General features: G+C 32.2%; 2 protein-coding genes across 2 annotated transcripts; one reads left to right on the forward strand and one right to left on the reverse strand.

The window, feature by feature from the left end:
• The first annotated feature begins 770 nt into the window (after positions 1-770).
• Positions 771-5,590, forward strand: LOC127698588 (uncharacterized). Its single transcript, XM_052202107.1, has 3 exons — positions 771-854; positions 4,262-4,411; positions 5,445-5,590. The coding sequence occupies exons 1-3, from the start codon at positions 812-814 to the stop codon at positions 5,567-5,569; spliced, it is 318 nt and encodes a 105-aa protein (XP_052058067.1). The 5' UTR covers positions 771-811; the 3' UTR covers positions 5,570-5,590.
• Positions 5,591-7,626: 2,036 nt separating this feature from the next.
• On the reverse strand, positions 7,627-11,218 carry LOC127698584 (cdc42 homolog). The gene is made up of 4 exons (XM_052202099.1): positions 10,960-11,218; positions 10,144-10,202; positions 8,650-8,847; positions 7,627-8,321 (listed from the first exon to the last, which is right to left on the reverse strand). The coding sequence occupies exons 1-4, from the start codon at positions 11,108-11,110 to the stop codon at positions 8,121-8,123; spliced, it is 609 nt and encodes a 202-aa protein (XP_052058059.1). The 5' UTR covers positions 11,111-11,218; the 3' UTR covers positions 7,627-8,120.
• Positions 11,219-17,825: the final 6,607 nt, after the last annotated feature.

Raw genomic sequence — 17,825 nt, forward strand, 5'->3', positions numbered from 1 at the left:
TACTTCATTTAATCACTCTCTTGTCCGGAAATTAAAATGTTTTTCAAACGTACCTCATTCAGGAGACAACTTGGCAGTGGTACGCTATATGTACGAAACATAATTCGATGTCTAGTGATCATATTTTTCTCAAAAGTAGGTCAACAAATGGGGCCAACATTTGTTCTGTAATAAGCCTACGTATTCGTATTCCAAATTCTAGTCGAATAAGGCCAAAAGTTCCCCAAACAAAATGAACACCATTTGTGATCTGCGATTCCTAATCAGTAACAAATATCAGCTCGATGTCTGCAAAGAGAGATGACAATGGTTGGCAAAACGGTCATTTTCATGAAGTTTCATTCCCCTTTGTAAGGCGAGCTCATAAAATGAGAGTTGGAGGTATTCACCAAAGAGATACAAATACTGTTTTAGATTAAGTCAAGAAAACGAGTATTCAGGATTTAAAAAAAAATATTTGTGGTTGAATGTATAGCGGTTGAGATTTTACATATTAAAACATGAGATGAGATGGGGTAAACGAGACAGAAACCCAACAACGTATAAACACAAAAACACATATAAAAAGACTTTTATTACGGATTAATGTTTAAATTTGTGAACATTTCTTTAGATGTAAAATGTAGAAAATGAGTTGACGTGTATCAATCTGTAGGTTTCACTGGGTTATTCTATATTTATATTTTTTTTTAAATAATTGATCCTCAGTATACCTTATCAGTTTCAACTAAAGATAACAAATTAATATCGTAAGACCCGTACTGGATCTAGAATTTCTGTCAAGTAAAGATAAGACCGATAGAAGTTAGACATGAAGTTCACGCTTCTCATTTTATTAATTGCACTTTTATGTGGTAAGTTTTTATTCCAATATAAACTCGATTTCGGAAACAACGAGCCTGGTACTCTGTGCCTGTTTGTCTTTCTTTTATTTTCTACTGTGTGTTCTTCTGTGTTGTTACACCACTGTCCCAGGTATCGGGAGGATTGAGCCAGCGCGCTAGCTCCACAAATATGTTAAACCCAACCATATTCTTAATGTGCCTGTCCCCAGCCAGGGACCTGTAATCCAGTGAAAATTGTTTTTTGTTCTTTGGCATATTTGTTTTCGTTCATTGTTATAATATAAACCAGGTCGTTGGTTTTCTCGTTTTAATTGGTTAACAGTTTTGTCATCCCTGTACCCAGCCAGGGACCTGTAATCCAGTGAAAATTGTTTTTTGTTCTTTGGCATATTTGTTTTCGTTCATTGTTATAATATAAACCAGGCCGTTGGTTTTCTCGTTTTAATTGGTTAACAGTTTTGTCATCCCTGTACCTTCTTATAGCTAACTATACAGTATGTGGCGTTTTGTCATAGTTGTCATTGTTCTGATCTTTGTCCTTTGGTCTTTGTGGATAGTTTTCCTCGTTCCTCATACTACATTTTGTTATTTTTATAAAGTTAATCATGCAGCTTTCGTTTTTTTTTTGCAAGTCTGGCATATTTTCTTTTAGGGGAACGTATTCATATAAAAACCGTATTTCGTGGAAACTTACGATCCATATAACGTTTGTATGAGACTAGTCACGACCAGCTTGACAATCTATCAAAAAAAACCAAAAAAACCTTTAGTAGAATACCAGTTGTCTTTTTCTACCATTAGAATGATATTCCAGTCATTTCTATCTATAAATGTACATAATATGAGGAAATAAGAAGCCGCACTTAATGTTCGGTTTATTTTAATTTTTTGCAATAGACTGTTGTCTTGCCAATAGTTTAAAATAGTGAAGTCAAAGATTAAAGACAATGCTGACTACGATAGAAGCATTACGATAAGAGAATGTTGAAAAGTGTGTGTATATTATTTGGGACATAGTATATTCTTAGTATAATAGTCCCAGATATTATATACTCATTCATATATAACCTTATATAACGGAAACAGTGTGGGATACAGCAAATAGGTAGAAAAAATTAAAGCAAGATGTTTTCTGAGGAATCTGAACATTGTATCAAAATTTGTCCGTCGTCGTCCTTCGTAACCTTTAAAAAAGTCTCTTCTTAAACCAATAGACCAATATTTCAACCAAACTTGGCTTGATTTATCTTTAGAATGTTACGAATATAGTTCGCTTTTTTGTCTCTTCAACCATGGAAGTTCAATATTACTTCCATGCTTCAACCAACATAACTGCCATAGAAAAAGACCGAACAAAAGGATAAATTCAAGTGAGGTTATATCTTAAAGAAAATCTGACAGGATAAATATGCCCAGAATGTCAACATCTACATAGTCTCCATTTTACGAATAGTTTCAGACGAATCCTTACATAAAGTATGCTATCAAATTAATATTTCCGTCAAATTCTATCGATCTTGTCTTTTACTCTAAACTGCCTTTTACTCTGAAGACTATAGTAGTTAGCAATACTGGCAAGATCTGTAAAAATATCAAAATGACTAGAACCATTTATTGACTCCTATAGCAGTTATTTCTCGAAAGTAACACATTTCTGATTGTGTTAAGTGTCTCTTCCTATTTCAGAGCTGGAAACGGCTTATTAAAGAGAATTCAAAAACTGTAGATCCATAAAAATACCAATATTACTGAAACCATCAATTTACTCCTTATAGGAGTTATTGACCTTAAATGGCTATTATTTTCATCAATTTTAATGTTTTGCATATAATATAAAAACAGCAAAACAATATCACCAAAGTAAGACAGGCAAATACGTTCAATTGGGTGTTTATATGAGTTATTTCCACTTGGATAAAAAACAAAATATTTCTATTTTTTTCTATTTAAAGATGATAACCCTATTAACTCAAGCTAATCTTAGTGTGGTCCTCAAAATAAGTAAGAGGTACCTGGTAAGAAAGTATTTTTAGTAACATGCTGTATGTCCTGTGCAATATGCTGTTTTTGACATACGAAAAGCTAAACAACAGTATTGGAGTGCAAACTGAGTAAATACAAATGCACATGTGATCAAGTTCTAATGAATCACAAATCCTTAAAAATATTCGATTAACATATCATCTAAAGATCAGCATGCAGTCTCAAATAAATTTAGAAAAAAAAACAAGTGTCTATACTATTTGTCAGCTTCCAACCATTCCGAGTCGAAAAAAGTTCTAAATAAATAAAACCTTTTAACAATTAAATGGGATGCCATCAGAACCAAATTTGCAAATAAAAAAACCCCATTAAGATATGACTAAAGACAACTTCCGGAGAGGTTCCTGACTTGGGAAAGGCACATAAATATTAGGTGCTGTTAAACGGGGTTTTTGATATCTCATCCATCCCCCCTTTTAGCTAAAGTATACTAACTATATTAATAAGGTTATTTTATAGACGATATTTCAGCCGTTTCTTCTTTAGGTAATTGTCGGTCTTGGACAGAGTTAAGGTCACCTGTAACAACATGGTCACAATGACAATTGTGGATGGATATATCGCTGTTTAACGTCCAGTAGAAAATTAAATGCATATTCAGGACGAGAACATTTTAGTGCGATATAAATACAAATCCTCATTTGTACTAGACCGACACCCCGAGCCGGATTTTTAAGGTGATTGTTCACAAGGTAATAGTCCACAGGAAGACATATCACCCTACCCGCACACATTATTCTGACTCCGAGCCGACAAGTCTTTGCTCTTATTTCTATATACGCGAATACTTAGCGGAAAAGAATGAGCCTCCTCATGGGGTTTTTGATTATGTGATTACTTGGCCGTTTATATAGTGATAATTTGATTACCAGACCAAATATTTCATGATTATTTGATAATCTAGGACTGTATTTATGATTAATTGATTATCTTGTTTAAACAAAATAATTAATGATTATGTGATTATTTTGGCAAAACAATGTGATTATGTGATCACTTGGACACCCCCATGAGGGGCCTCAAGAATCAAATAGTAATTTCACATTCTTTGGTTTCACCTGGCTTGTGTTCGAACACAAGACCTGCGCAATCGAGGCGAACACGCTACAACCAGACCACCGAGGCGGTTAAAAGACAATGATCGTACTCATTGTTTGCATTTTTGTTACAAAGATATTCACCACTGAACCAATTCAAACCGAATTTGAAGGTCGGATAGAAAAAAATGTGCTAAAATATGTAGGTTATAAGGAGGCAGTCCCCTCGCGCCCTGGATACGACCATGCAGCATCAATTGATCTCGATACGATAAATAATCGAGCCCAGATTTGTTAGCATCTTATCAAATTGAAACTTGTTGTTATTTGTTCCAGGTGTAGGTAATGCCTATCCCGATAGAAGGGGCATATGTTTAACATTTTGTGGTATATTCAGTAAACATAAATGTCCCCAGGGGTATGAATGTCGGAGTAATGGGTGTGGACACGAATGCTACAGACCATTGAATTTTCAAGTTCCAGCTAGTGAGTATAGTATCGAAATATTAAAGCAAGGACATATATGTCTCAGATTAAAGTCACCTCACGTAAAGATATAAAACAAACAAGCTTAAGTGCGTACATCGACAAACTATTTATCATATACTTGCATCCGGAAGGTGTTTTCTTCCGATCTGCATTATCTTGAATCCCCTTTGTTACAAGTAAACAAGTGTTTTTCTTACAACAAGGATGTACGACAGAAATATGTCAATTGGTGTTTGACATCAGGTCAGACGTCAAATAGTACTGTAGGATGCGCATTCCTTTTGTGCGGTTAGAGCAAGTATAACCACGAATATAGTAGCTTCATTTTGCGTATCTACTAGTATATAAAAATAAGAAGATGTGGTGGTATTGCCTATGAGACATGCAACTGAATTTCTAGAGAGCAGAAATATAAATTCTAGAGAGCAGAATACGAATTTCTAGAGAGCAGAAAAAGAATTTCTAAGAGAGCAGAAAAAGACTTCCTATAGAGCAGAAATGAATTTCTAGAGAGCAGAAACACAATTTTCAGAGAGTAGAAATACAATTTCTAGAGAGCACAGCAAGAGCTGTCTAGTGGTTGGTAAATTACTTTCTTATTACTGAACACCAGGGTTACATTAAATTCATTTATTAATAAAAAATATTCTTACATCACGACATAACAATAAACCTGAAAATTAGATGTTGTAGACGATTATTTGGCTTATCCTAAAAAAAATCTGAAAAACCTAAATCAAAGAAGAATATTGATTCCCAGTGATCAAGTTTAAGCTAAATGTATTGCCTTAATATCAAGCTAAATATATTGCCTTTATATCAAGTTAAATGTATTGCCTTAATGTCAAGCTAAATAGATTGCCTAAATATCAAGCTAAAGGTATTGCCTTAATATAAAGCTCAATATATTGCCTTAATATCAAGCTAAATATATATAACCTAATTTCATTTGATTATTTAACTTTCATATCCCTAAATTGTAAATGTAAGCGAGTTAAATATAAAATATTTTGAATGAATCTGGTTGCAGATTGTACAGTACTGTCCTGTGAAGGTCAAAGTCACTGTCCTGTAGGATATAAAGTGGATAATAATGGTTGTGATACTTGTGAATGTGACTGGTCGGCTATGAAGACGTACTCTCAACTTGGATAGTGAAATAAAAAATCGAAACTTTTCAAATGACCTGTTTTTCTTAACTATTTTTTTTCCTTTGAGTGACTTTTTTTGGGGTGATCATGTATACATGTATATATAAAGCATGCGCTTTCTATTATTATCTTTTCATCCTGCTCGTAGTACTGTTTGGTGTGACATTTCAGAACCATGTCATTGTTGTAGCCTAGAGTAGGAAAACACACATGCGGTTACAAACAGATCAGCTACATTTACGTATATAAATCCCAAATCTATAGGGCGTATGTGTTAGATGTTTATAAGACCGACTACAACATACACATGTTTTGTCACCAAAAATTTAAAGAAGGAGAACCGATTTTCATTGTACACGTTACACTCTTAGAATCAGTTTTAGCCATTTGATAAAACCTAGTGGAATTTGAATATTATAGAAACTAAATGATATATGATATCCTCAACATCTAATCGTTTTTTAGCCTAACACATTGTCGGACATTGAAGGCAGTCTTGATATAAAGGTACAATTTGATATTTGAGGGGGGAATGGAGGTTTTTTATTTACTTGACCATTCATTTTCATCTGTGTACACAACTGTTTTCCTGCATTTTATGTTGCCGAATATTCATTTTCGTCCTGTCTTATGCCAGGTTATTTATGTTCAGCTCTTACCAAGCTATGATATTCATTTTCAAATTTCAAAATCCTCCTGCCCCCCCCCCCCCCACCCTCCCCTAAAACAAAAAATTAAATGGTCGTTTGCCATGGATTAACTTTCGGTAAACTTTTGGTTTTGAAGGTACTTCCTCTTCAAATTTCAGATAAATCTCTCAACAGTTTTACGCGATATATGCAAGTATGAATCAAAGTCGATGTGAGGTATACATCAATGAGGCAGCAAACCACCAACACAAAACACACCATTGGTCAGCATACGGCCTTCAACAATAAGACAACTGTACTACCATATTTCAAACTCGTAACTGTCAGTCTAGACATACGATGAATAAAATTAGCCCGAGTCTACCAAAAAATGCTGTCATCAACAACAAATTCACTAGTAAGGGAGAACAAATATTAAGATGTATCAAACTAACGACAATCTGCGAACAAGTTCCTGACCTGACCTGAAACGACAGAATTTAACTTGTTCTTTCAGTACTCAATTCTTCCACAAGCAATATTATAACTATCGAATGTTCGGAAAGATTACATATTTTTTGAACCGTTCAATTCATATATCATACTGTGCATTTTAATGCAAAGTAAACGTTTCCTGCTGAAGCTAATACAAGGGATGTTGGTCTTTTCCTGTATACATGGAAAAATACCCTAATGATTCCGGTCATCCTGGAAAGTGTCGCAATGTTACTGTTTGTTTCTTGTACAACACACAATGAGTACACAAGGTATGACTATCTGTCTGGAAATTGTATCTTTTTAGGCGGAACGTATCAAATTTAAAGCATAGTTTTTTTCATATTTTCTCGCATTTTTGTTTGTTACCTTGTCTATCTTTAGAGTATTTCATTTGAATTACAGCATCTTCATTCATATTTTACTTTACTATTTCTGGTATTGGTGATACAAATACTAAAATTCTACCAAATTTGCAGTTGTAAAGCAGGTGTAAAGCATTCACGATTCAATCAAATATTCAGAAAAATGGAAAAGTATATTGATATAGATTTCATTTATGAGACATAAGACACCTACTAAAGTAACCATTTTGTCCTGAACACGAATGAAATATTTCCACTAGACGTTAAGCAAACAACAATCAATCATTTTCTAACTGTCTTTATTTTAGGTATTCCGGGCATATTGTATTTAAAACTGCACTTGTGATAAAAATCGTCCTGATACTAGTAATAAGCATACAACAATCAACCAAATAATCATAAAAACTATTGCTTTTTATTCATTGAAATATCCGACTAGGAGAGGCAAATGTTAGTTTTTTAATTAACAGTTGTAAATAACTAAGTTTTAAACCCGTGATGGATTCAACAATGACAGGGAAAGATACCTTTCAAATTTAATTATTTTTTTAAGACATGAAATACCACAAAACTTCAGTCATGAAATTTGATTTTATATAAAAAAAAATAACAAATATTAAATATCAATATCCTATCACAGTCATAATTTCAATGAGTAAGATAACAGTGAGACATTTTCAAAGTGACTCTGTGTCACTTAATGAATATACATAAACCACAAAATCGTTCTATTAATCTTGTGACTTTAAGCAGACAAAGTCCACTCAAGCATTTGATGCAGCCAAGATTATTGCTGTACATAATAGTTCTAGCACCAACGTCAACCAAAGAGCAAATAAAGTAACGGTAGCAAATAGAGAACTGGTGCGCTGTTCACATACATGTATAATAATTGTTATATACAGGACTGTTCATATATGATAAGTCACGGTAGCTCATCGCCTGAACACAACCAGTTCACCAATAGGCAGTAACGTTGTAATGTCAAATTACGCTGCCAATCTACCATATGGATTGGAAAGAATAATTGAGAAAGCTTGGGTAGCTTTCAGGGCACAAAGTTCTTTCATATAATTTTACATGAACAACACTGAGACTGTTTAGAACACCTCGACTCCATTCCCATTTGAGATGCCATGATAATATCGCTCTTTAGTGCTTCTAACCCGTCGTCTGATAAAGCTGAACACTCCACATAACTAGCAGCACCTATCCTATTGGCAAGGTCCATTCCTTGTTTCGATGAAATAAATGATGTCCTTACAACCTAAATTAGAGAAAAGCATAATGTTTATCACAGCCAATGTTTGAAAGTTGTTCATTTTCAAAATAATCGAGTTTTAAAAAAAAAAGGCTAAAAAGATACTAGTATTAAAAGAGAGCGTAACAACGAAATATCCTTGACCTTTTACTTTGTATTCATTTTCTTCGAAATATTTCTAAAGTGCTTCCGATTTGGAAATAGCAGTTGTTATTTTTCCACTTTTCGTTGTATTAAAAAAATCATTATCTACTATAACACAAGGTTTATTTGCTTGAGAGTTTCTGAGGAGAAACGGAACCTCACTTTCCATTTTAATGGAAAAGTAACTTACCCCTCTCTCCATTTTGTCGTGTCTAACATCTACTTGTGTTCCTACAAGTATAAATGGCGTGTCTGGTATATAATGACGTAGTTCTGGTACCCAACAGTCCTGGACATTCGTGAATGAATCGGGATTAGCAACAGAGAAACAGACCAAGAAAACATCGCTGTTGATATACGATAATACTCTTAACTTATCAAAGTCTTCCTGAAATGGAGAGAGATAAAAAGTTATTATAAATGCAATAATAAAGACATAATGAAATTTGTCAGGTAGTTGCTTTAATATTTTATGTAGACGAACAAATTTTTTATTTATATAAAGCTGATGATGTATTTCAAATCTTATATATGTAGTTTTAAAATTATGTAAAATATTGTAAATAATAATTAATCTAATAGTCTCTCATAGTTCTATATGTTTTAGTATTTAAGCTAATGATAGTTTACTGTTAGTTTTAATATACTATATGTTTTATACATGTATTCAAATGTTTTATGTTATACAAGTGGTAAAATACTGAATCTGAATATATTAAAAGTGGCGTTAAAACACCAAAAATCAAATCAAATCTGAATCTGAATATGAAAAAACGTTAAATGTTCTATAGCGTACGAGAAAAAAAAAATCCGAAAAAATTGGACATCTTTCAATTTTCCCAGTTACTATTTTTTTCTGTAGTCTACATAAAAGAGCACAATCCTGTTACATTTTTCACAGGTTAATAGCTTTCCCTTTAATGCATATGTAGGCGTGGATGATGAATTACCACTATACAAGATTTAAATAACAAAACAGTAAATCCGGACGGATCTATAGTAATCTCAAGGTAATTGTTTCACGATACATGAACATTTCCCCCAGCCTTTATCATAATTACTGAATATTTATTGTTTAATTTTGAACAGTTCATATAAAAGTCGCTCATAAAGTTACTGGGTAATATTTTTTGGAAAAATATCGATTTTTGTTGAAATGATAGGACATTTTTGAGTGGGAACTCACTTTTGTCTACTTTCTAGTTTAGTATTTCCAGAGACATATGCACATGTGTATATATGTCTCTGGTATTTCTGCGAGAGACAAACAATTAATTTCGTGCTTATTTCTCTTTGGTGCAAGAAAATAAATAGTTGATTTTTTTTTTAATCAAATCATAGGCACTATCTTATTAGACAACAAAATGACTAATCATTCAATCTTTATGACCACATGATCCATCGTTTAAACTATAACGGGGTCGTTCTTTTTGGTTTAACTTATATGGTGATAATCTAGAGGCTCTGAGTACAACCGTTGAAAAAATTGACCCCTCCTCCTCACTATAATGTTTGAAGCATTGCCTATATTAAACTTCTTTAGTATCTTTTCTGTTATATAGGCAAGAAATTCATTCCAATTAATAAACTAAATGTTTTCATTTATGTATGCGTTCACATAGTCTCGAACTGTTGAATATTCAACACGGGTAAAAGAACTCAATTCCAAACAAAAATAACTTACTTTTCCAGCAGTGTCAAACATACTAAGGTGGTAAGGCATACCATCAACTGATATTGTTGCTGCAAAAGAAACAAATATAGTTTATTTTGTGTCATTAAGGTTAAACTTTTAACATTAAAATAAATAATTCATTATAAATTAATTTAATAATGCTTAAACCAAGATAATTGATAAAATTAATCTAATAGTGTCAATATTAGTATTTATCACCCCCCCCCCAAAAAAAAATCAAAAACAAAACATAGATATAAAATAATTAAATTGTTCATAATATCTTTTGTTAGTAAGGTGTAGCAATGATTCTGCAGTTGATGCAATAGGTGTTGTCCAAATAGAAATCTAGATAACTATTCTTGCAGGGAAAGTCTTTTAGTATAGACTGTCCCTGATTCTTGTGACAAATATTTGTTTATTTGTCTGCCATAACATATGACCTAGGGCATTATTCTCTATTTCTGTGTATTATCTTAATTTTTTTAACTTATTTTGCAAGTTGTTATTTCTTTATTTTCGACATGTTTTTTTTCCATTTCAACAGAGAAAAATATTACTACTGACTCAGCTTTCAATGTGTCGTTCACATTCCAAAAAAAAATTATGAAATCATGAAAACGTTAGAAATGGAAACTTTGCAAAGTCAAATATGTTCTACATTTTGTAGTAATCACTACTATATTCCAATTTTGTTTTTATAACTTAACGTAAAAAAAAGAATGCTATAAAAATTATTGCATGAAATACAGAAAAAATATCATCCTTAAAAAATATATATTCCCATTTTTTTAAAGTATAACTTTAAATTTATAATAATCTTACCAGCAAAATTATCAAACACTGTTGGTTTATATTCCTTTTGAAATGGTCTAGATGATAATCGCGATGCTAAGCTACTTTTTCCAACTCCAGTATCACCAACAATAACTAGTTTCAAACTGAGTTTATCTATAAATTCGTACTTTTTCTTCATCTTGTATTCCTTCAGAGTTAAACAATACAAAAGATTAAGACTTTACAACACTACTTCTTCCCTTTCTAGTAAATTATGATCATAAATACGGAAATGATACACTCCTTTTATATACGAATGATTGACAGACAAGGTCGATGTACTGAAGCGTGACCAATAGGTGTAGGAGCTCTTGTTTATTTGTCAATATCCTTTTATGATAATTGTTATGTCATTTAGTGTAAAATCGATCTTTAAACACAGGATTATGAAATGTTTATGATTTGTAGGGTATTTAATTTTTGTGTAAAGCCACCTTTAAATTATTAACCTGACAAGATGTTAAATAAAATATTGAATCTGTCACTGGAACGCACCTGTACATATTTGTATGGAGTGAGTAGTGTTCCGCTAAGACAAATCATAAATATTTCACACTTTAATGTTTTTGAAGAATCCCTTTGATCAATAATTAGGCCAACCGTCCTTGGTTCAACTTTACAAAAACGCAGTAATAACGAAAAAGACCAATTTAATTAAGATTAAATCCTTTAATTGCTCCCGTTCCGTTCTGATATATCGCGCATCAAGGCAAGTATGCGCGACATACAAGAAAGGGGGAAAAAGGGGGGGGGGGTCTAAATTCCCCGGGCAATCAATGGATTTAATTTTAATTAAAATGGAAAAAGACCATGTAAATCCGAGAGAGCTGAACTGTACATATAATTTTGGTATTTGCAGTACATTTTTATATAGAATATAGCACATATTTTATTTTCCATTATGGTGACAAAGGGATAGTACGTATACAAATGTGTAATGTATCTTGTAACGGAGAAAGGAAGATAATAAAAGTACTCAACTCCCCCATTCTATTTTCTGTGAATAAATCTGAGACCAATAGATACGTGAATTAGTTTGATGTGAACACGGACAAAACAATGAATATGATAAATTTATAAATGACTTCAAGTTAACTTGATATATTAATCATATGTATAATCAGAGACAAAGTCACATATGAAAGCGACGGACATCATCTAGAAGATATTGAGAAAAAAAAATACATCAAGTATTTTGCATCTTTTTATTGTGTGTTTATCAGAGATTTCAATAGTTCTACTAAATAACTGTAATGTTTTCTTTGGAATCCCTGTTTCACAAAAATGTTCGATAAAATTTAACCCAAGACAAACATAGATTATTTCGAATATCACATAAGATGGACTAAAATTGAATTGAATTAAAAGTAAAATAGACGGTTATATTGAAAATATAGCAGTGTCTACGCAAACCTTTCCTGTGCATATACGGGAAATGAAAAAATAGGATGCTTCGTCACATTTATCTATACAAAAAAGATATGTGATGCAAGTTTTGTTTATTTGAATTTGATGCGACGACAGTTCGTAACTTCTAGCACGTACACATCCGCAAAATGCTAAAACTATGTACTGATTGTGTTTAGTTTTGAATCTTCTTCCTTCCGTGTCATTATCCTGTATTAGTATCTAATCGATTACAATAGTACAATGCCATGAAAGGGCTATCCACCGATATAACCAAAGAAAGGGAATGATCTTTGACATACATTTACCGTTTATTAAGAAATTCACCTTAAGGGTGAATACACACATTTCATAGCAGTTAATCACAAGATTTATGGTATAGAACTAACCACATTTTCGAGATATGAATATATCAGTCAAATATGTTTTTCTCAAGTGTGATAATTTCTAACAGATAATTACCAGAAATAATTAAACTTGGCAACTGGAACTCAAACAATATATATACATACAATTTCTGACATTTTTTATAATGTACCCTTTTATTTATTTTTTTCCATTTCATTTTCATCGCCTCGATATATATTATTAAAAGTAAACGTTAATGAGACAGCAACCCAACGACACATAAAACCATAAAAGACGGATTACTTTAAGATATACAAGATATATAGTAAAAATCAGCAAAGGAAAAACAGTTATTTGTATAGGCCCTATGGAATAATAGAAAAAAAACACAAGTACAAACAAAACAATAATAAACGATTGCCGTTTTGAGATCTTGGGGCATAAAATATCAACGATCAATCCTTTATATAACGAAACAAAAAAAATTAATGATGCATGGTAAAGCTATGAAATTTTAGTACATGACTGTAAAATTAATACCACATTTTTTCGCAAAGCCAAATTTTGTATTTGTAGAAACACTTAAAAGAGAGTCGTTACTTTCTGCTATTCAATATGCTACCCCACGATATCATATAAAACCTTACAGAATGAAATAAAATTACACCGTAAATTAACATCGATATGTTTCAAATGAAATAGATCGTCGACTCATGACAGTGTTCATGCAATACTAATCTGAGAAAATTAGTCAATAAGTGATTTATTAATATACTCTAAGGGATACAATCAGGCAGAACCATAGAATTAAAGAGAGCATCTATATACTAAATTGCAAGTTTACGAGAGAATTTATAAGAGTTTGTCATATTTTTCATTTGAAATGAACTCATTCGAGCATAGTACAATATCAGTAATTTTTAAGACAAAACAATAATGGTTCAAAATACAAACAGTTTGAACATAGATCATGTGTTTTAATTTTTTTAGCAAAGTGACTTGGGGTTCGTGTGTACCTGACATCAATATGTATTTAATATGTCATTGAAGTATTCTGTTTGAACACAACCGATTTTAATTTTTTCAACTAAATAACCTTTTTAGAGTTTTTATTTTGGACTAGATATCTCCGGTGTACTTTTATTAAAACACTATCATTCACTAAATACTCGTATGTGATGTCGTTTCCTTTTTATAAAATGAACTAAATTCTAGGAGCATACAGTGCATAGCAATTATGATTATTACATTGTATATTAATATCATCTTCTTTGTTTGTTACATCACATTGTCATTTGTTTACAAACAACACCCACTGTTTACAAACAATACAAAAATGATTTTTTAGTTCAACTTTATAAAGAATTAAAAGCAAAGTAAATTTAAGACCGAGGCTTGCAGAAAATGGTATGGTTTGGTCAAGTTCTATATTTTCCATTTCACGAACAGAAAAAAATAAGATGTCTCTTGTCGTTGGGTCGCTGTTGCAAATTCTCTATATATATCTTTAATTTATATAGAAATAAACAGCTGCGCAATGAGCGCATGATACGCCCGTCGTCTTGTGTGTGAATTTTTATGCAATAATCATAAATAGTTTCTGACATACGGCGCGACATGCGAAAACCCCCCTTTTTTTTTTACAAAAAAACTCAATATCTCTAAAATAAAATTTTGAATCAAAACCAAAAAGTATACAGATCTTTAGATTAATATGACTAAGAAGTGTGTAAAATTTTAAGCAATAATCATAAATCGTTTTTGAGATACGGCGCGACATGTGAAAAACCCCTCCCCTTTTTTTTACAAAATACTCAATAACTCAAAAATAAAATTTTTAATCATCACCAAAAAGTATACATATATTAAGATTAATATAACTAAGAAGTGTGTAAAGTTTTAAGCAATAATCATAAATTGTTTTTGAGATACGGCGCGACATGTGAAAAAAAAACACACACCTGTTTTAGTTACTACGTCCCGTAACTCAAAAAGTTTTAATATTATTTTCACCAAAAAGTATACAGATCGTTTGACCATCATAAGAAACAACTATGTTAAGTTTCATGAAGTTTGGATAAGTCGTTCTCAAGTTACGGTGCGACATGTTTACGCCGGACAGAAAAACGGACAGACGGACAGACGACATTTGTATACCAAAATTTTGACGGGCGATAAAAACGACTCGCATTCGCTTTTTATTCATTCCATATACAAGGATTTACCTCTCCACGCTTTCTCGCATGCCGATCACAAGAACATGCAGTGATTTGCGGAGATAACCCACCAATAAAGAAGTTAACCAAAGAAGTATGCACTGTTCCTTTGCTTTTTGTGTGTTTTTTTGCTGTGCATATACTGATCTTTGTGTCATGGATGGATACATATTCTTTGTTTTTCTATTAAAGATAGAGATCCAGAAATTTGAATTATGGATTGATCTGTGGTACTTGAACAGAAACGTGCGTTATTATGGTAAAAATGTACTCTTTGTCAGTTTCTCATTAACCTCTGATCAACATTACACACGTGTATGCTTGCGGTGTGCTTACGTTAAGTTTGACGATTATGATGGACAATATGACTTGATCAGGTTGCGTCTTCCTTTGTTATATATGTAGCTACGGAACAGACAGAATACTTGAGGTATGGATCACTTAACTTTCACAGGAAGCACGCGCATACATGTGTATCCGGATGATAAAACCGATGGATACAAAAGTATACACGTCTAGTCATGAGGCAAGTTCAAACCAGACTTTTCTTCCAGAATCAAATGTCCCCTTACTAATGAAAAATTCATATAGTGAATAAAAAAAAATAATAAATTAATGATGTTCCCGAATATCAAGTATAAGTATACAACAGTTCCTTATTTGAAATCCGATTTGATTTTTCATATAGTAGTATCTATGGTTGTCTTTAGTCATATCCTATTAGTATTTTTGTTCATTTAGGGAATTTGTTCTTGATAGCGGGTATTTAATAGTCTCTTTTATGTAATTGTAACAGTAAATTTGGTCCGGTAATAAAATTTGCCCGCCAGACTTTTTTCCTAGTTAATCAAGTCCATGACCATTAATTTTATTAGGAATGTAAGTCCCAGGACAACTTTTCCGAGGAAAATAAGTCCATAGCTAGTAAATTATGTCTCAGTCTGGCACTTATTTTTCTAGGAAAAATTGTCCTAAGAATTGTTTTTCTAGTAATTTTCATTATATTATAAAAATTATTGAAAATAAAAAAAACAACATATTTTCTTAGTTAAGATTGGAAAGTTTCATTAATTTTGTCCTATTAGAAACAAGGACATGGACGTTATAACATAGGCATGTTAATGACATGGACATGATGTCCCAGGAAAATTAGTCTGGGGACATAAATTTTATTAAAATATTAATACACAACTCTAAAACAATATTAAAACATAACATTTAAATTTACCTTTTAAGATAAAGGGCATGGACGTTTTTACCTACGAATATTAATGATAAGGGCATGGACGTTTTTACCTACGAATATTAATGATAAGGACATGATTTCCTAGGAAAATTAGTCTGGGAACATGCATTTTATTAAAAATATAAATACACAACTCTTAAACAATATTAAAACATAACATTTAAATTTCTATTGTTTAAATGTAAATGATTTGATTCATTAATATTTTTCCTATAAAAAAAAAGGACATGGACATTTTTACCTAGGAATATTAATGACATGGACTTGAATTCCTAGGAAAATTAGTCTGGGGACAGAAATTACTAACATCGGACTAAAAATACTAGTAAATTCTGTAACCGTGGACTTTTTATCCTAGTAATATGTGTCCGCCCGGACATATTTTACCAGGACAAAAATATCTCTTACATGTTTACTATCCCTTTTTACTCGTGGTGACTTCTAGCTAAATGTATTGTATAGACACTTCTGTTGTTTAAGACCGTTGACCTTTTTTGTCTTGATACTCTGTGTCGTTGGAATGCTATTTATCTGACGAATTCCCCCGTCTCCTTTAATTCAATAATAAGTAATTGGATAATTCGAAAATGTTAATAGAGAAGGATTCTGAGATTTATGAAACGTCCAGTATCAAATTAAATGCCGCGATGATATTCAGGACGAAAAGATGATAATGTAATATGAATATATACCCTGATATGTACTAGATCGACATGCTGAGCCGGATTTTTAACGTTCTTGTTCACAAGGTTACAGTCCGCAGGAAGATATATCTCCCTACCCGGACACATGATTCTGACTCCGAGCCGACCAGTCCTTGCTCTTCCCCCTAAATGCTGCGTGCTAAGCGGAGTAGCAGCAAATACCAATTTTCAGTCTATGGTTTGACCCGGCTGGGGTTCAAACCCTTGACCTTCTGCACTTGAGGCGAGCACGCTACCACGAGACCTCCCTTTGTACTCTTTGATATCCATCAAGTATTTGTTGATTTTGTCTGTCTTATCATTTAAACTACTAGTACTTAAAGTTTCTCTCTATTTATTATAGTTTCAAGAAAATAAGCTAAAACAAGAAATAATACAAATCGTCATTTAATTTATATAGTATCATAGCTGTGTACTTTATGTTGCGATGGAATCATGACTGTCAACTGACTTCTACGTCAGACATAATTTATTCATTATTCATTAGAGAGAATAAAATATTCAATCAGAATTTACGATATCAAGTGCCATTCAAAGGCAAGGAGATCAGAATACGACCTTCTTGGTCGAATTAATTTGTTAGTTTAACTATAAGTAATTTATGTTCCTTTATAGCAAGTATTTATTGGTTAATTGTACTATAGCAAGTCGTTTAGGGTAGTAACATGCAGCTTCATTTAGTAAACAAAAAAGGTTGCTCCTTTTATTTGGCGTAAGTGATGACTGCATCCTTGTTGGTCGTAATCTAGGGGTTACTGAGAGCAGAAAACATCATATATAGATCATGTCCTCTCTGTATAATATTTCAAAATTTGGTAACCATGTAATCTGCATTTATCACATGTGCTAAGTTGAACTTTAATTAAAAGGTACCGCAGATACAGCTATATTTACTTTATACTTAACTCGGGTAAAGTTGACCTAAAATAAATT

This window comes from Mytilus californianus, unplaced genomic scaffold (assembly GCF_021869535.1).
Source record: "Mytilus californianus isolate M0D057914Y unplaced genomic scaffold, xbMytCali1.0.p SCAF_4, whole genome shotgun sequence".
In the NCBI taxonomy this organism is placed as follows: domain Eukaryota; kingdom Metazoa; phylum Mollusca; class Bivalvia; order Mytilida; family Mytilidae; genus Mytilus; species Mytilus californianus.